This window comes from Diaphorina citri, unplaced genomic scaffold (assembly GCF_000475195.1).
Source record: "Diaphorina citri unplaced genomic scaffold, Diaci psyllid genome assembly version 1.1 scaffold880, whole genome shotgun sequence".
Classification (NCBI taxonomy): Eukaryota; Metazoa; Arthropoda; class Insecta; order Hemiptera; family Psyllidae; genus Diaphorina; species Diaphorina citri.
In genome coordinates, this window is record NW_007378312.1 from 67,312 (window position 1) to 94,827 (window position 27,516).

A 27,516-nucleotide genomic window follows, 5' to 3' on the forward strand; every position below is an offset into this window, starting at 1 on the left:
GCCGAACAGGGGATTTAAAATTGTAAAGTTTCGCACTTTTCCGAGGATTTTTATCTAGATAAGTTTTTTATTGGCGTAAGGAAAACCCCCTAGCATTTAGAATACCAGACACATCATGTCAGAAAGAGAGGATAATGTCTACAAAGCCAAGTTAGCCGAACAGGCAGAAAGATACGATGGTGAGTAATCCACAACCTATTAGCTGTGTATCCTGTTCCTGTACCCTTTCCATTTTCCAGCATAGGATACCCAACTATGATGTAATTCATCTTCAATTTCCCCATTTTTCAAGCCAGATTCCTGAAAGAATAAATTAAACATACACTTTCCCTTATAATCTACCCTTTCCATTTTCCAGCCTAGGATACCCTACTATGATGTAATTCATCTTCAATTTCCCCATTTTTCAAGCCAGATTCCTGAAAGAATAAATTAAACATACACTTTCCCTTATAATCTCGGTCTCGGAAGTTACAGATGAAACAAAAATCTAGTGGGAAAGTTAAGAAAGTGCATTCAACCTGAGTAGGAAAAACATTGATTTTCTGTCAAGGAAACTCATGTCCAATGATTTTCATTTGTTTATTACATTTCCCCCATTGTCTGGAAGAATTTCGGGGAAAGCATATTTTATACCTTGTCAATTTATTTCCTGTGTTGAACTTTTTGAAATCCTGGATTGGATTGAAAATCTGAGAAGTTTTCTCGGTTCTATCTTGAAATTCCTGAGATGTTTTATATTGAAAAAGGAAAGTGTGTTGTACAACTCAACGTTTGCGTTCTACAACTCAACGTTTGCGTTGTACAACCGAATTCTTCAGCAGTGCAAAACGTTTTTACCGATATTTATTTCAAACTTAACTCCTATCATACCTTGTCAACTTACTTCCTGTGTTGAACTTTTCGAAATCCTGGATTGGATTGAAAATCTGAGAAGTTTTCTCGGTTCTATCTTGAAATTCCTGAGATGTTTTATATTGAAAAAGGAAAGTGATATCCTGAGAGGAAAAGTTTCATTACATTTTTGGGGTTATGTGTGAATATTGATTGAAATTTTTATTCATTGAGAGTGAGACATGATGGAAACAGAATGATGCCATAGCATGTTTTTGGCCAAAATTTTGCTTATTTTGGTCAGTCAAACATTTTGTACATTTCTTTTTTACCAATGAAAGGTAAAAAGAGGCAATTTTATCGGGTAATAGTTCATAGACCTTGTTTCTTGAGTAAACTATTGAAAAAAAGTTGATAATCTATTACTTAAGTACTGAACAAAATTGACAACTATTTTTAGGCCCATTGAGACTTAATTATATCAAAGTGACATTTTAATGTAGAATTTTGTAGGTTTACTACCTATTCTACTTGTTTCTTACTTCTATTATTTATTTTGCAGATTACAGGCTACAATCTTTCAAAATTATTTTAAAAGCTGTCCACTTAAACAAAAGCTTTGATTTTTTTAAATAAGTTTGATAGTGGGAACTGTAACTGCTGAACTTTTATCATACTAAAATGATAGAGGGAAGAAAATACAGAATGGGAGTTATCTATCCAGGATAAAATTCACCCCAGGTGATATCTTGGGCAGCTACCAATATGGTGTTGCTAATTTAAGTCAGGAGACACCCTTAACTTCCCTTCAATATCTTGAGAAAGTTCAGTTGTAATTAACAACGTGTACAGAAATTACATACCTACCTACTTGGGGCAAATAATAAAAAAATCATCTTGAGCAACATGTCAGTTTTGAAAAAAAAAAAAAAAAAATCAATTTTTTAGTTTTCTGTCCCCCTCCATAAAATGGTCCATGTCGCTGGTTAAAATATTTACTGGACTTTCTGAAACATTCTGCTTATGTAAGTACTTAGGTACTTCCTAATCAAATATGAGCATTGAGCAAGCTACCCAACTCCATGTATTAATTTTGAGAGAATAAAGTCAATTACTTAGTGGATGATGCACCTTAATTATACCTCAACCCACCCACCTTTTCACTGAACCCTAATCCAATGATTATTGAATTACCAAAGTACTTACTTACTTGTTTTCCAAACTAATTTGGGTAGGTAAAGTTTAATGCTTATTTAGATTGAAGTAGACACTGCTTAGTGCACAAAAGATTATGAAAAAGAAGAAGACATGGGACATGAAATCCCTTTACATCAGGCATGTCAAACTGGCGGCCCGCGGGCCGCATGCGGCCCGCCTGGTCAAATTGTGCGGCCCGCTGCGAGCCACAAGGGTATATCTTTTCAACACAAGCCAAAATTGACTGCGGTCCCCCTGGGCCTAATTGGTAATTAGGTTAGTACTGTTATATTGGACTTGAAAGGCAAAAGAAGGAAAAGGAAATATAACTTTCATGAGGTATTCTCTGCCACCTAACCTCGTTCTGTGTCTTGCCAGACGTTGTACATGTACATACATACACGATATTATGATATAGGGCGTTTCATCGATCCGATGTTGCCGCATTTGTCCCAATTGGTCCCAGGCATGTTGAGCTCCTCATGTGACTTGTCAGTCAGGAGACACCCTTAACTTCCCTTCAATATCTTGAGAAAGTTCAGTTGTAATTATATGTGTACATAAATTACATACCTACCTACTTGGGGCAAATAATAAAAAAATCATCTTGAGCAACATGTCAGTTTTGAAAAAAAAAAGTCAATTTTTTACAGTTTTCTGTCCCCCTCCTTAAAATGGTCCATGTAGCTGGTAAAAATCTTTACTCGACTTTCTGAAACATCCTGCTTATGTAAGTAGGTACTTCCTAATAAAAGATGAGTAAGCTACCCAACTCCACATATTAATTTTGAGATAATAAAGTCAATTAGTGGATGATGTGCCTTAATTACACCTCAACCCACCCACCTTTCCACTGAACCCTAATCCAATGTATTGAATTACCAAAGTACTTACTTGTTTTCCAAACTAATTTGGGTTGGTAAAGTTTAATGCTTATTTAGATTGAAGTAGACACTGATAGTGCACAAAAGATTATGAAAAAGAAGAAGACATGGTACATGAAATCCCTTCATGTCAACTGTTTAATATTGTACCTACCCCTTTATTATTTTTCAAAAATTTACATTGTACAAGTGACTTGGTGCTTTCAAACTAATTAGGTAGCAATAGGGTCAATCTGGAAGTGGGTCAAAGAAGATTGTGTTTCATGTTGCCCAAATTGAATTTTCCTCGGCAAATTTCAAACTGAAAAGGAAAATCAAAGCAAGGGGTAGTTGTGGTCGACACATGCCTACAAATTGAATTTCATCCCCAATGCAAACTTTGTAACTTTTCATCAACTGTTTAATATTGTACCCCTTTATTATTTTTCAAAAATTTACATTGTACAAGTGACTTGGTGTTTTCAAACTAATTAGGTAACAATAGGGTCAATCTGGAAGTGGGTCAAAGAAGATTGTGTTTCATGTTGCCCAAATTCAATTTTCCTCGGCAAATTTCAATCTGAAAGGGAAAATCAAAGCAAGGGGTAGTTGTGGTAGACACATGCCTACAAATTGAATTTCATCCCCAATGCAAACTTTGTAACTTTTGTCTCTGCAAGGAAAATATTACTTTCATTACTAGTATAGCTTGCTATATTGTAGTAATAGAAAGTAATAAGAGAAAAGAGGAGGTACCTACTGACAAGCAACTTTGTTCTCCATTAATTATCATTGTAGATTTTACATACTTTAACTCTTGAAAGTTCATTGTGGTGGTCAGTGCATTATCAGATATGCAACTTTTGTCTCTGCAAGGAAAATAATACTTTCATTACTAGTATAGCTTGCTATACTGTAAGTAGTAATAAAAAGTAATAAGAGAAAACAGGAGTTACCTACTGACAAGCTACTTTGTTCTCCATTAATTATCATTGTAGATTTTACATACTTTAACTCTTGAAAGTTCATTGTGGTGGTCAGTGCATTATCAGATATGGCTGGATTAACATGTCTCAATGGTGTAATGGTCAAGATGGTTGCCTGGTAATTGGAAGGGTGTGGGTTTAATCCCACCCTGATTATGAAATTTTATCCTCAGCCTTGTTTGAAAATTTGACCACAATAATAGCATTTTGAATAAACCAGCACTCAATGGTCTGCTGAAGTTAAGCAATGTTGCACCTGGTTAATGTTGGTATAGGTGACAATACAGGCAATCACATGGTGACTTTGCTCCATTACTATGAGGAGGTGGGTATCTTACCCTCAGACAGAAGGTAGATTGAAATTTTATCCTCAGCCTTGTTTGAAAATTTGACCACAATAATAGCACTTTAAATAAACCAGCACTCAATGGACTGCTAAAGTAAAGCAATGTTGCACCTGGTTAATGTCGGTATAGGTGACAATACAGGCAATCACATGGTGACTTTGCTCCATTACTATGAGGAGGTGGGTATCTTACCCTCAGACAGAAGGTAGAATGCCGTGAACACTTTTTCAGTTAGCTTGATGTTAAATCCCCTTCATTTAACGTCACTACTTGGGGAAACCATTTTAGGGGGAACCTTCATTTTAGTTGAAGACTCAGTCGGTTACATTATAACATTGTAAAGTTCCTTTGACATCCATTTGAAGGCTGCAAGTCACTGGTTTTCCTTAAAAAATATAAAAAAAGAATGTAAACTACCTTGTCATGGTATGAAGTAAAGAAGTCTCATTTGTTACTTGGCGTATTCACAGCACGACCCGAATGACGTCGGAGGTTTTTTTAAATTAGTCACATGTACAATGTGATCCAGCTCAGACTAGTTGCGTACAACTTGTTCGGGACCGTGCCAGGTGGAAAAAACAGTGACAGACTAGTTGCGTAAGCCATACACTCATGCCTCACACCCAGCCCTTCTGACTGTCTGATCAGACCGCGATCTGTCAGAGTCGGAACGTGTGTGGCGGGAAAACTCTTCAGAGGTCTATCAGACGGTCTGAGGCGGAGTGGCTGGTATGAGTACGTGAAGCTGGCATGTTGTTAAACCCATAAAATACACGAGACCTTGTTTACTCTGTTGGGCTAAAGGGACTTTTTAGGGGGGGGGGGATATGACTTGAGTCCCGACTGTGATATCCGAGTTGCGTCCGTCCGATTTGGGTCGCATTTCTGAAATTTATCATCCGAGTTGCGTCCCTGAGGTACCTGAGCTAGAACTATGTACTTTATATACTTATCCTAGTTTGAAGGTATACATGTAGTATGACAAAAAAATACTGTACCTACTTGTTCAGAAGTTACGTCAATGGAATGTTGCTATAAAAGGAGCTTTCACAATTTGAGTAGTGACTAATGTTATTATAGGGTTAGGTTAAACGCAAAAAAAGAGTTTTCACTCTTTGAGCAGTGACCAGTGTTATTATAGGGTTAGGTTAAACACAAAAGACAAGTACAAAAATAATAGCCATAGCGTTCATGTTCAAAGTTTGTTCCTATAAGCCTATAGAATTCAGAAGTTATAGCATACTGCATACTGTATAGGTACAGTTATTTTTGGTCACCCTGTTCGTTATATACTTATTTATTTACGTTATGGTCTCAAGTAGGTATATAGGTTCAATCTCAGGTACCGGGGACGCAACTCGGATGACCTTTTTTTGAGTTGGGAGCCAAATGGATTCTGGGACTCATCTAGTGTTCCTCCCTTTTAGTCTCATTCGAGCAGGATAAACTAGGTATATTCTATTCTATCTTCGTAAAAGCGTTTGTCTGTTTGACAACCAGTAGGTATGCTGAAAGGTCATCTATTCGCAACTAATTTCCAGTCACTCCAGCTTATTAACCATGCCTCTCATTCATGCTAGCAGTCAGCAGTTGTGATGTGATAATGAGATGAGTAACATAGGTAGATAATAAATATACAGGGTTTATACTTACGCGATCTAGAAAAACTGGAAAACCTGGAAAAGTCATGGAATCTGAAAATCGGCCAAAAAAATCCTAACAGCCTGTTAAGTTCCATTCGATTTGTAAAGACTTAACAGGACTGTTAGGCTAACAGGCTGTTTGAGGCTGAAAAGAAGGCTGGTGAAACCTATACCAAAAAACTGTGCCTAAAAAATCGCTTTAAATCTATTTGACCTCAGTGAATAAGCACTGCCATAGCTAGCGGGGTAACTGGAGACAAGTAACCTAGTGATCAGGAGTCTAGTTAGTTCGTACATATATTATAGCTTTATTTTAGGAGGTTTGACAGAGGGAACTGTAACTGCCGAGGTCTTAACGTCTCGAAAGCGAAGAGAGAAGAAAGACAGGATAGGAGAAAGCTAGCCGTTCCGAGAACGAACCTTATCTGACGACACATGTTAACCGACCTTTAGAAACGGGGTTCCGATGACAGTTTTCTTCGTCACTTTAGTTCGTGGAAATTATTAGAGCGTTTAACTTGAAATTAAAGAAGAGAGGAGAGGATGGGGGAAAGCTCGAAAGAAAAAGGAAAGAGATAGAGGGAAGGGAACCAAAAAAAAGAAGCTGGGAAAATCCCCACAAAGAACAAGGAGAGAGGAGAAACCCCAAAGAGAAGAGATAGGAAAAACTCAAAGGAGAAATAAAAGGGAAGGGAGGGAACCAGAAAGGTATAGTTAGTTAGTACTTATAGTTATGGTAGAATGTATAGCACATTTAGTAGTGATAGTAGAGCAGGCCGGCGGATGATTCATAGTATGCCAAGAACCCCGGGCCTAATAGGGAGTGTCCAAACTGATGACCGAGTCGTCATAGATACCTATTTAGCCGAACCAAGTGAGGACTAAAAGCCCGTTCCCACTTGTGAGTTTCGTCAGAATTTCAGGACTGTAGGTTTTCGACGACACGAAATGTCCTTTTAGGCAATGTAATTTCAATGAGAGTGTTCCCACTACCACACGACACGATTTTTTTCTCCCCCCGAACGCCAAGTGGGAACGGGCCTTAACTAACTAGTCATAATTATCTAACTTAGCTTTCGAACCCCTAGAGCAGGGCTTCCCAAACTGGGGGCTGTGAAGACAAGACAGGGGGATGCGCGTTTATTTTACCCCTCTTCTCTCATATCCTTACGTGAAATGTATTGGGAGGAGGTGAACTTAATTTTAACAAAAGGGGGGCGTAATACAAACAAGTTTGAGAACCCCTGCTCCTAGTCGTAGGTATGCAAATGAAATGTGACATAGCTTCTCACTTGCCTGACAGATAAGATTTCAGCTTCATTATCTCAGATGAGTGTGACTAAACCTCACACTTCCATACACATAGATAAATACCACTGACTGGAACTGTACAATTAAGAGAACCTATGAGTGAGTACTTCGGCTACTTAGTGCTTCCATAAATACCACTGACACCAACTCACTCACTTGAGTAGACAGTATTAATACCTGCCTCGGTGGTGTAGTGGTCAAGGCGCTCGCCTGGTAAACAGGAGGGCGTGGGTTATTTACTGAGTGGTTCAGAAAAGTCCGTCCATAACTCGTATTTGCTTTCTCGTGGCGAATAATTCTCCGTAATTTAACCTAGCATTCACATTTATATATCTTGTGTCTACATTCTGCCGTCTGCCCGATTTACAGGGTGACTCATCAAAGTCAATAACTTGTCTAATTTACTGAGTGGTTCAGAAAAGTCCGTCCATAACTCGTATTTGCTTTCTCGTGGCGAATAATTCTCCGTAATTTAACCTAGCATTCACATTTATATATCTTGTGTCTACATTCTGCCGTCTGCCCGATTTACAGGGTGACTCATCAAAGTCAATAACTTGTCTAATTTACTGAGTGGTTCAGAAAAGTCCGTCCATAACTCGTATTTGCTTTCTCGTGGCGAATAATTCTCCGTAATTTAACCTAGCATTCACATTTATATATCTTGTGTCTACATTCTGCCGTCTGCCCGATTTACAGGGTGACTCATCAAAGTCAATAACTTGTCTAATTTACTGAGTGGTTCAGAAAAGTCCGTCCATAACTCGTATTTGCTTTCTCGTGGCGAATAATTCTCCGTAATTTAACCTAGCATTCACATTTATATATCTTGTGTCTACATTCTGCCGTCTGCCCGATTTACAGGGTGACTCATCAAAGTCAATAACTTGTCTAATTTACTGAGTGGTTCAGAAAAGTCCGTCCATAACTCGTATTTGCTTTCTCGTGGCGAATAATTCTCCGTAATTTAACCTAGCATTCACATTTATATATCTTGTGTCTACATTCTGCCGTCTGCCCGATTTACAGGGTGACTCATCAAAGTCAATAACTTGTCTAATTTACTGAGTGGTTCAGAAAAGTCCGTCCATAACTCGTATTTGCTTTCTCGTGGCGAATAATTCTCCGTAATTTAACCTAGCATTCACATTTATATATCTTGTGTCTACATTCTGCCGTCTGCCCGATTTACAGGGTGACTCATCAAAGTCAATAACTTGTCTAATTTACTGAGTGGTTCAGAAAAGTCCGTCCATAACTCGTATTTGCTTTCTCGTGGCGAATAATTCTCCGTAATTTAACCTAGCATTCACATTTATATATCTTGTGTCTACATTCTGCCGTCTGCCTAATATACAGAGTGACTCAGAAATGTACGTCATGCCGTTTGGCTAATACCTAGATGTACGTTCAGAGTGATCAAGGGGGTTTCCCTCTATTTTAGGAGGTTTGATAGAGGGAACTGTAACTGCCGAGGTCTTAACGTCTCGAAATCGAAGAGAGAAGAAAGACAGGATAGGAGAAAGCTAGCCGTTCCGAGAACGAACCTTATCTGACGAACATGTTAACCGACCTTTAGAAACGGGGTTCCGATGACAGTTTTCAGTTTTCTTCGTCACTTTAGTTCGTGGAAATTATTAGACTATTAGAGCGTTTAACTTGAAATTAAAGAAGAGAGGAGAGGGTGGGGGAAAACTCGAAAGAAAAAGGAAAGAGATGGAGGGAAGGGAACCAAAAAAAAAAAAGAAGCTGGGAAAATCCCCAAAAAGAACAAGGAGAGAGGAGAAACCCCAAAGAGAAGAGATAGGAAAAACTCAAAGGAGAAATAAAAGGGAAGGGAGGGAACCAGAAAGAAAAAAAGGAAGAGAAGGCGAACGTCAGAAAGATGGACGGAGAGATACGAAAGGGAAAAGAAGAAGAGTCTAAAAGATAAAAGGAAGGGGGAACACGAAAAAGGAAGAGAAGGGAAACCTTAAAGAGTAGGAGGTAGAGATACGAAAGAGGAATAAAGAAGATGGAAGGAATACGTTAGATAAAAGGAAGGGGAAAACCTAAAAGAGATAATTGGGGGGAGGGGGTGGGGAGAAAGAACACGAAAAAAAAGGAAGGAAGGAAGGAGAGGAAAAACTCGAAAGAAAAAAGTAGGAGGGATGACAAAAAAAATCAAGTTACCTACTTCCTTTGAACTTGACGAAGTGTCGAAAGAAAATGTCGCTAAGAAAAATGGGAGGGAGGGGGTGAAATGGAAAATCCGATGAGAACACCACACAGCTTTCCGTTGTTACTTTTTTTATTTTATTATTATTATTATTATTTTTTTTTTTAAAGAATATCATGTTACAAGTAGATACTTACCTACCCTTACATACTTACCTACCCTTAGGTCAGCTACACACGACCTGACAGACGGACCTTTTTCAGCCGTACCTGTCAGGTCTACCTGATACCTGATGAGTGATGAGCACACACACTATCAGGTAGACCTGATCAGATGGTAGAGCACCCTTAGGTCAGCTGACACGACCTGACAGACAGACCTTTTTCAGCCGTACCTGTCAGGTCTACCTGATACCTGATGAGTGATGAGCACACACACTATCAGGTAGACCTGATCAGATGTACCTGTCGTCAGGTCTACCTGATAGTGAGTGGCTGGCCTTAGGGATGGTGCCCGTCACACCAACACCATTACCCCTTGTATTTTCTGAATGAGAACATTTCTTGAGCCTTCGTCATCATTCAGTTGAGTCAATCCTTTAGTCTTTAGTTGATTTGGGTTCCCCCCATACAGAGTGTAATAGAATGTGAAGAGACGTGGGCGGAGAGACACTTTTCCCTCAAAAAGAAGAAAACTTTAAGTACTCGTTCAAGTGTTGTGTACCATTTACTTTTATCGGGAAAGACTTGAAAGATAAGACACTGCACTTTATCTCCCTCCCTTTCTTCACCTCTCTGTTATCTCCTCCCCCCTCTCTCCTTTCTATTCCTCTCTCCTTTCCTTATCTCTCTCCCTCTTGCCCTTAAATATTCTTATTATTTTGTGTATTTTTTTTTTTTTAAGAGGTTTGACAGAGGGAACTGTAACTGCTATGGTCTTATCGTCCCGAAATCGAAGAGAGAAGGAAGACAGCTTTTTCTCTCTCTGTCTCTTTCCTCTCCCTCTTCTTCTCGATCTCTCTTCCTCCTCCCTCTGACGAATCGACGAGTAGAAAAATAAAGTTGAAAAAATCGTTTGTTTGTTTGTTTGTTTGTTTGTTTTTGTAATATTTCAATAAATTCTGAAAGTGATTTTTTGTTTGTGTTTCCGTGTGTGTCCGCAGGTTGAAAAAGAACTCAAAGACATATGTTCAGATATTCTCAACGTTCTCAGCAAGCATTTGATTCCATGTGCCCTCACCGGCGCTTTACGTCCGTCTCCTTCTCTCTACATCCCTCTTATCTGTCTTTTGCACTTTCCTGTATCAATTATGCACACGTTTGACAAATTTGTCTCTCTCCCTCCCCTCTTCTTCCTGCTCTTCCCCCTCCCTTCTCGCTCTCTGTTTCTACTATTCCTCTCTCTCTCTCTCCCCCCTCCCTTTATTTATCCCTTTGCAGTAAAGAGAGAGAGAGTGAGTGGGAAAAAGCTAAAATTAAAAGAGGAAGGAGAGTGAGTGAGAAGGAAAATTATATGAAAAGAGAGAGAGAGGGAGAGAGAGTTTGTGTTGGAAAAATAAAATTGTTTTTCCCGTTGGAAAGAAAAACAAGAATGAAAACAGATCCTCATTAAAACTTTGGCTCTGTTTTTTTTTTTTGTTCCAAAATCCTGTGCTCCCCTCTCCTCTTCGTTTTTGTCTGTCCCTCTCTCTTCATCTCGATCTTCCTGTTGTTCCAAAATCCTGCTCCCCTCTCCTCTTCGTTTTTGTCTGTCCCTCTCTCTTCATCTCGATCTTCCTGTTTCCCTTTCTCTTTTACTCCCTCTCCATATTTCTCTCTCCCTCCTTTTCTCTCTCTTTCTCTCTCTCTTTTTTCTCTCTCTGTCTCTCCCTTTCGTTCTCTCTCTCTTCCCCGTCTTTCTCTCTCCCTCTCTTTTTGTCTTCTTTTCCTTCTCTCTCTTTTTCTTCTTTTTTCCCCCTCTTAATCTCGATCTTCCTGTTTCCCTTTCTCTCTCCCTCTATATTTCTCTCCCTTCTTTTCTCTCTCTCTCTCTCTCTCTCTCTCTCTCTCTCTCTCTCTCTGTCTTTCCCTTTCGATCTCCCTCTCTTCCCCGTCTTTCTCTCTCCCTCTCTTTTTGTCTTTTTTCTTCTCTTTCTCCCTCTTAATCTCGATCTCTCCGTTGCCCTTTCTCTTTCTCTCTCCCTGTCTATATTTCTCTCTTCCTCGTTTTTTTCTCTCTCTCTCTGTCTCTTTCCTCTCCCTCTTCTTCTCGATCTCTCTTCCTCCTCCGTCTGACGAATCGACGAGTAGAAAAATAAAGTTGAAAAAATCGTTTGTTTGTTTGTTTGTTTGTTTGTTTCTGTAATATTTCAATAAATTCTGAAAGTGATTTTTTTTTTTTTTTTCGTTTGTGTTTCCGCAGGTTGAAAAAGAACTCAAAGACATATGTTCAGATATTCTCAACGTTCTCAGCAAGCATTTGATTCCATGTGCCCTCACCGGCGAGTCCAAAGTATTCTATTACAAAATGTAAGTATAAGTTCTCATTTTTTCAAAATTTCCATCAGGATTAAAAAAAAAATAATAATAATAAATAAAAATAAACGAGGAAAATCAAAATACTAGGCAATATTCAAAGGTTGGGTAACTTGATAAGATGATAGGTTTTCACGTTTTCAGTTACAATAGTCCGTCCCTTATACCTTTTTATCACTATTGTAATAATAAAGGAAGGACGGACTAAAAAAGGTCTAGTTCAAAGTTGAAATTCACTTTGCTCGTTCAATTAGGGAACAATATTGCTTGCACGGATTTTATGTGTTCCATAAAACATCAAAGGAATCGATAAGAGAGAGAGAGAGAGAGAGAGAGGGAGGGAGGGAGAGAGAGAGAGGAGGAGGAGGCTAGATGTGATAGGTATTCCATGACAAGAGAAAGATAGAGACACTCATGTAAAGATTAGTTGGGAGAGAGAGGGAGGGAAATAGAGAGAGAGGGAGAAAGTGAGATAGAGAAAAAGACACTCATGTAATTAAGAAGGAGAGAGAAAGAGAGAGAGAGAAAATGGAGGGAAGGAGAGAGGAGGGAGGAAAAAAAGAAAGACAGAAGAAAATACAGAGACAGAGAGAGAAAAGAGACTCATGTGCGAAGATTAGTGTGAGAGAGAAGGAGAACGCGGAGAAAGCGAGAGATGGATAGTGAAAGAAATGGGAGGAGAATCCCCATCTGTGTGAGAATTAGATATAAAAGAGGGAGGGAGAAAGAGAAAGTGTACCATTATATTGAAAGCCACAGTTATAAGGTTGGAGACTATGGGAGGGGGGGAGATTGTGATTGAGGAGAAAAAAAGACAGAGGCATATGAGATAAGGCAAGCGAGAAAGAAACAGAAAAGGGATTGGGAAGGAGAGAGAGAGAGAGAGAAACGGAAAAAGGAGTGAGAAGGAGAGAGAGAGAAAGGAAGGATTGGAAAAGCTATGGAGAAGCAATTATTGATTAATCAGTCCTGTGCGAGCAGTATAAATAAGCACTATTATTATTATTATTCTCTCGACTTTTAAAGAATAAGCACAAGTCCTCACAATGGTTGACTACGGTTTAAGACGAGCCAAATAAACATGACTAGAGACCGTCTCCTCGGTGGATACTTGGCAGATGTAATTTTTTTTATTCTGTCATCACCATTCGGCTACAGCTGCAGCCGGTACAACAACTGTCTCATTTTCGCTTCCTCTTCCGTCTGTTTTCAGAAATGGTGGAGGCGATGAAGAAGGTGGCCTCGCTGGACGTGGAGCTGACGGTGGAGGAGCGCAACCTCCTCTCGGTCGCCTACAAGAACGTGATTGGCGCCCGTCGCGCCTCCTGGCGGATAATCTCCAGCATCGAACAGAAGGAAGAGAACAAGGGCGCCGAGGACAAACTGGAAATGATTCGTCAATACAGAACACAGGTGAGACCACCCTGTATACGTATCCTTGCTCACAATGTCTATTTCAGGAACACACTGTAGGTGCCTATACATATTTTACCCTGTCCAAACATGGTCGATGAAAACACACACAGGTAAGAGGGAACGCCCTGTATACGCATCCTTGCTCACAGTGTCTATTTCAGGAACACACTGTATACAATTATACATACACATTTTGAAAACACGCTGTCTAATCGGTCCTAAAGCGATTTTTTTTTTTTAACAAAAACTAAGCGCAAGAGAAAGAAGATATTATGAGTACTTATTCGATCAAAGGTACCTACCCTAGGTATCCTTTAAAATGAAAAATATGTTTCAACTCCTATGAGAATTAACAATCTTCCTCTCCCACTCTCCCTCCCTCTCCCTTTCATCCTTCCTCCCTCTTCTTTTCGTCTCTCTCTCTTTCTCTCTCTCTCTCTCTCTTTCTCTCTGTCTTTCTCTCTGTCTTTCTCTCTCTCTTTCTCTCTCTCTTTCTCTCTCTCTTTCTCTCTCTCTCTCTCTCTCTCTCTTTCTCTCTTTCTCTCTCTGCTTTACGTCCGTCTCCTTCTCTCTACATCCCTCTTATCTTTCTTTTGCACTTTCCTGTATCAATTATGCACACGTTTGACAAATTTGTCTCTCACCCTCCCCTCTTCTTCCTGCTCTTCCCCCTCCCTTCTCTCTCTCTGTTTCTACTATTCCTCTCTCCCCCTCCCCTCCCTTTATTTATCCCTTTACAGTAGAGAGAGAGAGAGAGAGAGAGAGAGAGAGTGGGAAAAAATAATATGAAAAGAGGAAGGAGAGTGAGTGAGAAGGAATATTCAGGGTGTCTACCAGACTGGAAAACCGGGGAAAGTCAGGGAATTTCATGGAGACTGGAAAAGTCAGGGAAAAGTCAGGGAATTTCACGAAAAAGTGCCAAAAATCGAAAAAAGTCAGGGAATTTTTCAAAGCCTAAAAAAAGACAAAGAAAGATTTCAATTAAAAAAAGTATGCAACCATGAAGGGCAACATATAATCTCTCAAAAATTTCGCCTGCGGCGCTGAAATTTTGTCTCTTCATGAAAATGTTTTGGGAATATTTCAAAGCCTATAAAACGAGAAAAAGTCTTTGGTCAGTAAAAAAAAGTATGCAACCTTGAAGGAGCTACTTAAATTTTCTCGAAAAAAATTTCGCCTGCGGCGCTGTCATTTTGTGTTCTATAGAAATGTATTGGGGGGAATAACTATACTCGTCTTTTAACGTCATTTAATTACATAAAAAACTGACACATGACAACCTACAGGTTACATACTTACTGAAAAGTTTCGCCTGTGGCCCTGAAGATTACACCTTTGACAAGTCTGCTTCTCTTACTATTGTAGACCAAAATCTTCAAAAAATTCGCCTGCGGCGCCAAATTTTGTGTTTTTGATAACTAAGTTTTTTATTAAAATTAGAGACCAAAATTTTCGCCTGTGGCCATGAAAATTTCAATTTCGTTGATTCTGGTTTCTTTAAATTGTAGCTCACAATTTTCAAAAATTTCGCCTGCGGCACTGCTCATTTCCCCCTTTTTTGTGTTAACCTTCATCCCCCCAGGATATGTGAATGTGTAGACTGTATAATGACAAACTTCAGGTTCATAATTCTGGTTTCTTTAAATTGTAGCTCACAATTTTCAAAAATTTCGCCTGCGGCGCTGCTCATTTCCCCCTTTTTTGTGTTAACCTTCATCCCCCCCCAGGATATTTGAATGTGTAGACTGTATAATGACAAACTTCAGGTTCATGCTTTTTAAAAATATTTTCCTGCGGAGCTGAAGATTAGGATTTCGATGACTGAATTTCTGAAGATTTTAGACCAAAATGTTCAAAAATTTCGCCTGCGGCGCTGTTATTATATTCTAAATAAAAGCCAGTTCACTTATAGTAAATACCTATTAGGGGCCCAAAGCCAGATCAAAGAGAAATGGCTGTAGTAGTCTTGAGGTCATTATCATGCTTTCTCGTGCCGAATAAGTCTCTGTAATTTAACCTGGCATTCACATTTTATATATCTTGTGTCTACATTCTGCCGTCTGCCCGATTTACAGGGTGACTCATCAAAGTCAATAACTTGTCTAATTTACTGAGTGGTTCAGAAAAGTCCGTCCATAACTTGTATTTGCTTTCTCGTGCCGAATAATTCTCCGTAATTTAACCTGGCATTCACATTTATATCTTGTGTCTACATTCTGCCGTCTGCCTAATATACAGAGTGACTCAGAAATGTACGTCATGCCGTTTGGCTAATACCTAGATGTACGTTCAGAGTGATCAAGGGGGTTTCCCTTTATTTTAGGAGGTTTGACAGAGGGAACTGTAACTGCCGAGGTCTTAACGTCTCGAAAGCGAAGAGAGAAGAAAGACAGGATAGGAGAAAGCTAGCCGTTCCGAGAACGAACCTTATCTGACGACACATGTTAACCGACCTTTAGAAACGGGGTTCCGATGACAGTTTTCTTCGTCACTTTAGTTCGTGGAAATTATTAGAGCGTTTAACTTGAAATTAAAGAAGAGAGGAGAGGATGGGGGAAAGCTCGAAAGAAAAAGGAAAGAGATAGAGGGAAGGGAACCAAAAAAAAGAAGCTGGGAAAATCCCCACAAAGAACAAGGAGAGAGGAGAAACCCCAAAGAGAAGAGATAGGAAAAACTCAAAGGAGAAATAAAAGGGAAGGGAGGGAACCAGAAAGAAAAAAAGGAAGAGAAGGCGAACGTCAGAAAGATGGACGGAGAGATACGAAAGGGAAAAGAAGAAGAGTCTAAAAGATAAAAGGAAGGGGGAACACGAAAAAGGAAGAGAAGGGAAACCTTAAAGAGTAGGAGGTAGAGATACGAAAGAGGAATAAAGAAGATGGAAGGAATACGTTAGATAAAAGGAAGGGGAAAACCTAAAAGAGATAATTGGGGGGAGGGGGTGGGGAGAAAGAACACGAAAAAAAAGGAAGGAAGGAAGGAGAGGAAAAACTCGAAAGAAAAAAGTAGGAGGGATGACAAAAAAAATCAAGTTACCTACTTCCTTTGAACTTGACGAAGTGTCGAAAGAAAATGTCGCTAAGAAAAATGGGAGGGAGGGGGTGAAATGGAAAATCCGATGAGAACACCACACAGCTTTCCGTTTTTACTTTATTATTATTATTATTATTATTATTATTATTATTATTATTATTATTATTATTATTATTATTATTATTATTATTATTATTATTATTATTATTATTATTATTATTATTATTATTATTATTATTATTATTATTATTATTATTATTATTATTATTATTATTATTATTATTATTATTATTATTATTATTATTATTATTATTATTATTATTATTATTATTATTATTATTATTATTATTATTATTATTATTATTATTATTATTATTATTATTATTATTATTATTATTATTATTATTATTATTATTTTAAGAATATCATGTTACAAGTAGAGCACCCTTAGGTCAGCTACACACGACCTGACAGACAGACCTTTTTCAGCCGTACCTGTCAGGTCTACCTGATACCTGATGAGTGATGAGCACACACACTATCAGGTAGACCTGATCAGATGTACCTGTCGTCAGGTCTACCTGATAGTGAGTGGCTGGCCTTAGGGATGGTGCCCGTCACACCAACACCATTACCCCTTGTATTTTCTGAATGAGAACATTTCTTGAGCCTTCGTCATCATTCAGTTGAGTCAATCCTTTAGTCTTTAGTTGATTTGGGTTCCCCCCATACAGAGTGTAATAGAATGTGAAGAGACGTGGGCGGAGAGACACTTTTCCCTCAAAAAGAAGAAAACTTTAAGTACTCGTTCAAGTGTTGTGTACCATTTACTTTTATCGGGAAAGACTTGAAAGATAAGACACTGCACTTTATCTCCCTCCCTTTCTTCACCTCTCTGTTATCTCCTCCCCCCTCTCTCCTTTCTATTCCTCTCCCCTCTCTCCTTTCCTTATCTCTCTCCCTCTTGCCCTTAAATATTCTTATTATTTTGTGTATTTTTTTTTTTTTAAGAGGTTTGACAGAGGGAACTGTAACTGCTATGGTCTTACCCTCCCGAAATCGAAGAGAGAAGGAACACAGGATAGAAGAAACCCAGCCGTTCCGAGAACGAACATTATCCCATCAGCTTAGTTGGTAGGATAAAATCCGCCCGGGCGGATTTTATCCTACCAACTAAGCTAACTAGGCTGGCAAAAAAATCGAATGAAACTCACGACAAGTGAGAAAGGGACTTTACATATACAACAACTTTACCAACACCGGTAGCCACCTACCTGTACACTCCCGAGTTAGCCGTTTCTTAACATTGATACACAAGAGGACTGTTTTGTCCCAGGGTACAGAAGTTTCGAACGAGTCTCCAATGAAGTAATAGTCACACGCAAAATCCTGAAATATCAATTGAAATTAACCTCAACTATTCAACGAAAATCACGGTAAGAGACGACCCTCGACCCTTCTCCCCTTTCTAGCCCTACACCCCTTGTATTTTCTGAATGAGAACATTTCTTGAGCCTTCGTCATCATTCAGTTGAGTCAATCCTTTAGTTGATTTGGGTTCCCCCCATATAGAGTGTAATAGAAAGTGAAGAGACGTGGGCGGAGAGACACTTTTCCCTCATAAAGAAGAAAACTTTAAGTAGGTACTCGTTCAAGTGTTGTGTACCATTCACTTTTATCGGGAAAGACTTGAAAGATAAGACACTGCATTTTATCTCCCTCCCTTTCTTCACCTCTCTTTTATCTCCTCTCCCCTCTCTCCTTTCCCTATCTCTCTCCCTCTTGCCCTTAGATTGAAGAACCCCAATTCGGTCCCATGACCTTTTTTTCTTAAGGTAGTCGACTACCAATTGGGTCCCGGGCTTACACTTTACCACAAAGAATTTAAGATTTGATTTTGATTGATGTAACTTGGAAAATCGAGTGAACTTTCCTCCTTCACTAACTGATAGTTTTTAGTTTTTTTAAGGAGGTACTCGTAGAGTGTCTACGTAAATGTGTGAGGGACATACTACGGGATGGGCATGCTATAACGCAGACGACAAGAATCCAGTGTAGGGTATCTTGAAGGCAGGCAAAAAGTATGAGCTCTTAGCGGGTTTAGAAGAAAAAAAATCGTAGGCTACTTTATTCTAATTGTAAATGTATGTGTGATCCTGGTTTCTGTTTGTTTTACAGGAACTTTGTTCTATTCTGTGATCTTGAAATGTGTTGTGTGATCCTCCTATTCTGACTTGAAATGTAGGTTTGTGGTTTGTGATCTTGAAATGTGTTGTGTGATCCTGGTTTCTATTTGTTTTACAGGAACTTTATTCTGATATGAATGTGTGATCCTGGTTTCTGTTTGTTTTACAGGAACTTTGTCCTATTCTGACTTGAAATGTAGGTTTGTGATCTTGAAATGTGTTGTGTGATCCTGGTTTCTATTTGTGTTTACAGGAACTTTATTCTTATATGAAATATCTGTGTTATTTTTCCAGGAAAGGAGACTACCACCGCTACCTAGCAGAGGTGTGATCCTGGTTTCTATTTGTTTTACAGGAACTTTATTCTGATATGAAATATCTGTGTTATTTTTCCAGGAAAGGAGACTACCACCGCTACCTAGCAGAGTTTGCCACGGGCACGGAAAGGAAAGAGGCCGCTGAGAACTCCCTGGTCGCGTACAAGTCTGCCAGCGACATTGCCATGACAGAGTTACCTCCCACACATCCCATCAGGTGAGATTTTTTTTAAATGTTTAGGAGGTTTGACAGAAGGAACTGTAACTGCTAAGGTCTTAGCCTGCAACCTAGCGCTTACAAGGCAGACGCGCTACGAGATAAGCTAACTATACTGGCCATCGGATGAGAATCCTTAGTGCTAAAACAATATCAATAATAATAGACTCTTGAGTGGAAGGCAACCACTAGGCGAGGTTAACGCCTTAGGCGTTCTCTACCACCTAACCCTTAGAGCTCCATTATTATGTGGTCAAATTCTCAGATAAAGAAGGATAAAATCCCATACCTCGGCTAGAATCAAACCCACGCCTTCGTGATTCCCAGATCGAACACTACGCCACCGAGGCAGGTTCATCTGCCTTCAATATTCATTTGCCAGTGGACACTTTATCAAAGTAACATCCCATTAGGTGAGAAACCGTGACAGAGTGACAGTTAAGGTGGCGTTCCGATCCTAGCTGCCGGGCAGCGCGACCGAGCTGTGCGACCGCTGCCTACTGCTTCCTATGTATTCTTATGAAGTACTTTCCGAACCAAGCTGTCGCGCTGCCCAGTCGCTCTGAGAGCAGTGTGGTCGCGCTGCCCGTGAGGTTTTCATGCGATTTAAAATACTATTTTTGTAATAATTTGTTCGACTGGAAGTTTGTAATGGAAGTCGCGCGACCCGGCAGCTAGGATCGGAACGCCAGTGTATTTGGAATTTATTTATTTGCATCAAGTATAGGTACATTGTAATATTGCCAGGGTAAATACATGAAAAGATAGGTAGGTATGCATAATAGAACATTCTGCCATTTCTGATCCCATTTATGTTATCTTTTTTTTTTTTTTTTTTTTTTTTTTTTTTTAAAAATTTTTATCCAAAAATCGAGCCGAAAATTTTCATGATTTCAGGAAAATCCGTCTAACTGCTCGGGAGTTTTTCACGAATCACGGATTTGCCTTAAAAGGCCCCGTCCGGCCCAAAATCTAATGAGATTAGCAAACTTATTTTATGAGCCAGCCTAGTTAGCTTGGTTGGTAGTGCGTCTGCCTTGTAAGCGCTAGGCCGCGGGTTCGATTCCCGCCCGGGGCGGATTTTATATGTATTTGGAATTTATTTATTTGCATCAAGTATAGGTACATTATAATATTGCCAGGATAAATACATGAAAGGATAGGTAGGTATGCATAATAGAACATTCTGCCATTTCTGATCCCATTTATGTTCTTTTTTTTTTAATTAAAACGCTTTAAATTCAAGGTCATTTGCGCTGACTTCTAGATCAAATTAGGTGGTATTTATGTATCGCAGGAAACCTAATAGGTTCTTGACAGAGTTTTGGTTATCGTCTAGTGAAAGAGTCTTTTTTTCTTGGAGCACAGAAATTAATGGATGCATGTTGTGTTGTTTTCCCCCCAGGTGGCGAGTCAGGCGAGACAAAGGAACAAGTCCAGGATGTCGAGGACCAGGATGTGTCGTAATCTATCCCCCTCTCCCTCTTCCTAGCACCCCCTCTCTTTCTATTTCTATCTCACACCCTCTCTCTCTCCATCCCAATATCCATAGAGGTATAAAACAACGAGAGTACCTCTTTGTTATCCCCCGACCCCCCTCTGTGGCGGTCCAAAAACATCCCAATATCCATAGAGGTATAAAACAACGAGAGTACCTCTTTGTTATCCCCCGACCCCCCTCTGTGGCGGTCCAAAAAGGTACTTGGCAAAAGACATTATCAATAATAATAATAGATTCTAGAGTCTAACATACACAAAAAGCCCAAACTGAGGCTTAGGTGTAGGGGCTGGACAGCCCTAAAGGGTGGGTTAAGCTTCTACGAATCTACGAAGATAACCTCTTGGCAAAAGACATTATGAATAATAATAGATTCTAGAGTCTAACAAACACAAAAAGCCCAAACTGAGGCTTAGGTGTAGGGGCTGGACAGCCCTAAAGGGTGGGTTAAGCTTCTACGAATCTACGAAGATAACCACTAGGCGAGCTTAACGCCAGAGGTGTTCTCTACCACCTAACCCTTAGAGCTCCATTATTATGTGGTCATTATCAAATAAATGAGGATAAAATTATGTGCCTCGGCTGGGATCGAACCCACGCCCTCCTCTTTAAAAGGCGAACGTCTTGACCACTACGCCACCAAGGCAGGTATACAGGTCCTTGAAAGTCATTACCTCTTGGTAATAGAATATGCCATGTTTATATCCTGCTCGAATGAGACTGAAAAGTTCCTTTACCCCAGCAGTGTAAACAAGTCAGCCGTACCAAGAACGAACCTTATCCCTTCAGGATAAAATCCGTCCCGGGCGGGAATCGAACCCGCGACCTAGCGCTCACAGGCGCGCTAGCCTCCACGGTAATTAGGCTGGCACCGCGGGTTTTAATTCATGTGTTTAATTACATATGTAGTACATGTAATAAATGTTAACATCAGCCTATTGATCTGCATGTCCGTACGACTGCATTCTTCTTTCTTGGACTTTCTTCGACACCTCCGTTACTTTGATTTTATTTATTACTTCATTTCTGATCCTGTCCAGCCGGGTAACCCCACAACTCCATCTCATCATTCTCAAGAGTCTGGCCTACAGTATATATAAAAAAAAAAAATAAATTCTTCCTCTATTCTTAAGTAGTTAGGTACTATATATTTTTCTTTTTTATAGTCTAGGTACCGTTGTACTATGTTTTTATATTTTATACTCTAACGTTGTACTATACATCATTTTGTTCTGTATACAAGAAAATAAATAAATAAAAATAAATGACAAGGGGGGGGGCTAAATACGACCCTAGCTCACATAGTATGTGGAACACTGTTCTCTGTCATGTTGAAAACAGGAAGGACAGGATTTGAAGCCTGTCAAGAGAGAGGGAGGTCTTGAGTGCCTGGCATCGAAAGGAAAAGTTTGTCCCAAAGTATTTAAGTTGGTTGAAAACTTGAAAGAGCTTTTCAAGTAGGGCAAACTTCATCATTTCGTCGTTCCGTGCTTGAAAAAAGAGCTCCTTCGCCTTTTAAGTAATACTTTGAAAACTTTCAACTTCCAGGACGTTAAGCTAAATATATGTATCTTGTAAAAAAGCAACCTCCGTGGTCGAGTGGGTATCACACTAGGCTTGCACGGAGGAGGGGTTCGATTCCCGGCGGGGCCGAGATTTTTTTTTTTTAGCTCTGTGCTTCGAGTTCTTGGTGCACTCAGCCTCGTGAGGCTATTGAGTAGTTAGTTTAATCGAGTAGCGACCAGTGGAGACATTACCAGTGTAAAAAGATTATTAAAATATGGACAATATGGACATTGATTGCAAAGGAGGCACTTAGTAATGTTGTGATATCCACAAAAGTTGTGAAAAAGCTCTACTTTACCACAAAAAATTTAAGATTTGATTTTGATTGATGTAACTTGGAAAATCGAGTGAACTTTCCTCCTTCACAAACTGATAGTTTTTTTTAAGGAGGTACTCGTAGAGTGTCTACGTAAATGTGTGAGGGACATACTACGGGATGGGCATGCTATAACACAGACGACAAGAATCCAGTGTAGGGTATCTTGAAGGCAAAAAGTATGAGCTCTTAGCGGGTTTAGAAAGTAAAAAATCGTAGGCTACTTTATTCTGATTGTAAATGTATGTGTGATCCTGGTTTCTGTTTGTTTTACAGGAACTTTGTTCTATTCTGGCAAGCGAGAAAGAAACAGAAAAGGGATTGGGAAGGAGAGAGAGAGAGAGAAACGGAAAAAGGAGTGAGAAGGAGAGAGAGAAAGGAAGGAAGGATTGGAAAAGCTATGGAGAAGCAATTATTGATTAATTATCAGCCTTTGGAGGGAGTACCTCTCCTAAAAACCTGCACAAATACACACATACAGGGTGTTTCAAAATAGAAAACACCTTGTTTATCCTGTCAGAATGAGACTGACAAGTCCTTTTACCCCAGCAGTCTAAAAACTAAACTAAACTAAGTAAACACTACTAAAAACATAGCGATTACGATTATAAGCTTTGTGAATTACATAGTCCCTTTTTATAGACGAGAGGAAAGTAGATATTTATTTATACACATTTCAAGGAAGGATATTAACGAATGAACAGGGCTAGGCTAGGCTTAAAAAGTATAAGAAAAGCTTAGCCTCACGTAGGTGTACTTTTAATTGTTGTTATGTACTGGGGTAGGCTGGGATAGAATATGAAAAGAAAGAAAAAAATATCGAAAAATGTAAAGGGAAAAAATCAATTCAAGCCTAGCCCAACCACAATCTCAATTACAAACTGAACAAACTCTAGCGCTCGCAAGCCTAGCCTAACCTAGCCCCCCTGTACATAACCACCACCTCCGGAGTCTGGCCTACAGTCTTCTTCTTCTACACCTTTTCCCACTCAAGTGGGGTCGGCGTTTTTCGCCAGCCTCTTCCAGTCAGCCCTGTTGTGCACTTCATCCCACGCAGCACTGAACCTTATCCCGTCAGGATAAAATCCGCCCCGGGTGGGAATCGAACCCGCGACCTAGCGCTTACAAGGCAGACGCTCTACCAAGCAAGCTAACTAGGCTGACTACAAAATGTCTTAAATTTGAATAAAATGTAATATTCTGTTCCCAGGCTTGGTCTCGCTCTCAACTTCTCCGTGTTCTACTACGAGATCCTCAACTCGCCGGACCGGGCCTGTCGTCTGGCCAAGGCCGCGTTCGACGACGCCATCGCGGAGCTCGACACGCTGAGCGAGGACTCGTACAAGGACTCGACGCTCATCATGCAGCTCCTGAGGGACAACCTGACCCTGTGGACGTCCGACATGCAGGGCGACGGGAAGGACGAGGAAGGTGAGTTTGAGGCCCGCGTCGGGGTTTCGGATTCCTAGATCCCCCTAGAATCCCGAAATAGACCGTCAGATATAAGGCTGATTGACAGCCGTCGTCCCTTTCCCGAAGTGCCCTTTACCTTTACCAAACTCCCCCGATAGACCGTCAAATATAAGGCCTAAAGAAAGGCTGGAAACCGGCCTTCTGATTTTCATCGGATTTTTTTTTTTTTTTTTTTTTTTCAAATGTCCTGTAAGCAATGTTAAAAGAGAGAAGGCATAAATGGATTGGGCACTTTTATAAAAGAATATTCTCTGATCGTTAGTTGATGATCGTTATTTCTCTCTGATCGTTAGTTGATGACATCATAGAAGGAAGAATGAATCGAAACCGGTAAACAGGAAGACCAAGGATTGGCACACATAAATCAACAAATTATTATTCAATTAAAGTGTGTCAAATCAACAAGTGAAGGCCTCTGGAAGCCTGCAGAAATATGAAGAAGACTACATGAAAATGAATGGATAAAGAAGACATCAAACAGAACTTAGTGGATGGTTGAACACATTTAAGAAATTCCATCAAAATTGGAAACCCTGTTTGAGAATTATCGCGGAACAGAGAGATGTCAGAGGGGAAAAGATAATGAAAAAGTTGGGAGCATCACGATGGGCAGTGTGAGCCTAAAGTGACCTATTTCATAACACGATTGGTATCATAAAAGAACAACACGATTTTGTCTCATAACAATTCAAGAACCTTTTTGATGAACTTTTGACATGAATCGTGATCGTCCCGAAAAAGCGCTCTACATGGTTCTTTCTGTAAACCTTCTCATGGGTCTGTAGAGATTTTGTAAAATTGCATTCGGTTATTTCGGATCTGCCTAGGCATTTGTTTAATTCTTTTCACGTGAAATTGTTTTCAGCCCTGAATTCGAATTGAAAGTTGAAACCTTAATTTTAAATTAATCATCCACTACTACCCACTCGTTTTACGGCTCGTTCCGTGAAAATGTCAGTGCTTCTCGCTATTTTAATTATATATAATCCGGGTATAAAATTAATGATCATAATTCTTAAATGATATAATGATTAGTAATACATAATTGATAATTCTTATAATAATATTAATGATAATGGCGAAAGCACTATCGTATTTTCACAGCCCATCCTACTTCGAAGGGAAAACAATAGTTCCAGGTATTTCGTTTTCACCCCTGTCAAAATGTGCTCAATTTTTTTTCCCCCCCTCTCCATAAAATGGAAAACTCATAAATCATTTGTTTTTTCGCTCTTTTTTTTTCTAAATATGTATTCAATAAACTGTATTCAACATTCAGCCAACAAATCAAGTGGCTTTGAAATTGAAATATTGTGCTGGAGGAAAATAAAGATGATGAAATAATGGTCAAAACAAAAAATGGATTGAAAAAAAAAACAAACAAACAATGAAAGAGTACATGAACTTGCAGAAGAGAAAAAGTAAAATGCTGAAGACATAAGGCACACATAAATCTATTGGGCACTTTTATAAAAGAAGACCAAAAGGTAAAAGAGAGAAGGCATAAATGGATTGGGCACTTTTATAAAAGAATATTCTCTGATCGTTAGTTGATGATCGTTATTTCTCTCTGATCGTTAGTTGATGACATCATAGAAGGAAGAATGAATCGAAACCGGTAAACAGGAAGACCAAGGATTGGCACACATAAATCAACAAATTATTATTCAATTAAAGTGTGTCAAATCAACAAGTGAAGGCCTCTGGAAGCCTGCAGAAATATGAAGAAGACTACATGAAAATGAATGGATAAAGAAGACATCAAACAGAACTTAGTGGAGAGATGCCAACACCAATCCCAGGATTATAAAGATCCAATGAAGATTGGAGAAGCCAACCAATGATCTAATATAACTATACGCAGATAGACTATTTGCGTTATGTTATTGAAAATAATATGATGATGTGTAGTGATTCAATAAACTGTATAGATTAATATTTATACCTACACACACTGATATTTTTTTTTTTTTTTTTTTTTTTAATTCTTTTTTTTTGAAGCATTTTTACACTTCGCCCCTGTAAATACGGCCCTGCCTCACATAGCATGTGGGACACTGTTCTCTATCATATTGAAAACAGGAAGGACAGGATTTGAAGCCTGTCAAGAGAGAGGGAGGTCTTGAGTGCCTGGCATCGAAAGGAAAAGTTTGTCCCAAAGTATTTAAGTTGGTTGAAAACTTGAAAGAGCTTTTCAAGTAGGGCAAACTTCATCATTTCGTCGTTCCGTGCTTGAAAAAAGAGCTCCTTCGCCTTTTAAGTAATACTTTGAAAACTTTCAACTTCCAGGACGTTAAGCTAAATATATGTATCTTGTAAAAAAGCAACCTCCGTGGTCGAGTGGGTATCACACTAGGCTTGCACGGAGGAGGGGTTCGATTCCCGGCGGGGCCGAGATTTTTTTTTTTTAGCTCTGTGCTTCGAGTTCTTGGTGCACTCAGCCTCGTGAGGCTATTGAGTAGTTAGTTTAATCGAGTAGCGACCAGTGGAGACATTACCAGTGTAAAAAGATTATTAAAATATGGACAATATGGACATTGATTGCAAAGGAGGCACTTAGTAATGTTGTGATATCCACAAAAGTTGTGAAAAAGCTCTACTTTACCACAAAAAATTTAAGATTTGATTTTGATTGATGTAACTTGGAAAATCGAGTGAACTTTCCTCCTTCACAAACTGATAGTTTTTTTTAAGGAGGTACTCGTAGAGTGTCTACGTAAATGTGTGAGGGACATACTACGGGATGGGCATGCTATAACACAGACGACAAGAATCCAGTGTAGGGTATCTTGAAGGCAAAAAGTATGAGCTCTTAGCGGGTTTAGAAAGTAAAAAATCGTAGGCTACTTTATTCTGATTGTAAATGTATGTGTGATCCTGGTTTCTGTTTGTTTTACAGGAACTTTGTTCTATTCTGACTTGAAATGTAGGTTTGTGATCTTGGGTATCTTGAAGGCAAAAAGTATAAGCTCTTAGCGGGTTTAGAAAGTAAAAAATCGTAGGCTACTTTATTCTGATTGTAAATGTATGTGTGATCCTGGTTTCTGTTTGTTTTGTTTCCACTTACGCACAACACTTTTTTTTCCGAACGCCAAGTGGGAACGGGCGCCTTAAGAATACTTTAGTGATCCTTCGAAAACCTATGCTCTGATCCTATTCCTATGCCTTTGATCCTCTCTTCCGTTCCAGGTCTCGAAACCACTCTGACCACGGAACCCTCTCCTCTGGAATCCTCCCGCTCTCCTCCCCCTCCTCCGATGCCTGTGGATGAGACTGTCTCCCCCTCCAGCTCCGCCCCTCAATCCTAAGCTCCGCCCCCTTCCCCTCCCTTTTCTAAACATTTTCCCTGTACCCCCTAAATTTTCCCTGACAGATGGCATTTTTCCCTAAACCTCTAAAAACACTTTCCCCACAACTTTCCTCCTAAACCGTATTTACGTCAATTCTGGGTTATGAAATTTTCTCTTCGTCCTTCATTATCTAAATTCCCTGCACTCCTTGAAAAATTGCACATAACTTTCCCTGAACCATATTTACGCCAATTAACAATGAAAATTTTCCCTTAATTCTAAAACAGTTCCTCTGCCCCCTAAAATATACACGTAACTTTCCCTTTAAACATATCTACTTTGCTGATCATTCTCT

The 27,516-nt window shown here is 39.4% G+C and overlaps 1 protein-coding gene and 1 long non-coding RNA gene across 2 annotated transcripts; one reads left to right on the forward strand and one right to left on the reverse strand.

Annotated features, from left to right (window-relative positions):
• LOC103512747 (14-3-3 protein epsilon) lies at positions 1–27,298 on the forward strand. Its single transcript, XM_017445533.2, is given in 5 exon segments — positions 1–179; positions 13,066–13,325; positions 18,840–19,018; positions 23,609–23,829; positions 27,061–27,298. Coding segments are annotated over 5 exon segments (843 nt in total). The 5' UTR covers positions 1–115; the 3' UTR covers positions 27,180–27,298.
• LOC113468883 lies at positions 20,424–20,858 on the reverse strand. The gene is made up of 2 exons (XR_003392474.1): positions 20,636–20,858; positions 20,424–20,550 (listed from the first exon to the last, which is right to left on the reverse strand). It is a non-coding gene; the product is annotated as an uncharacterized LOC113468883 (long non-coding RNA).
• Positions 27,299–27,516: the final 218 nt, after the last annotated feature.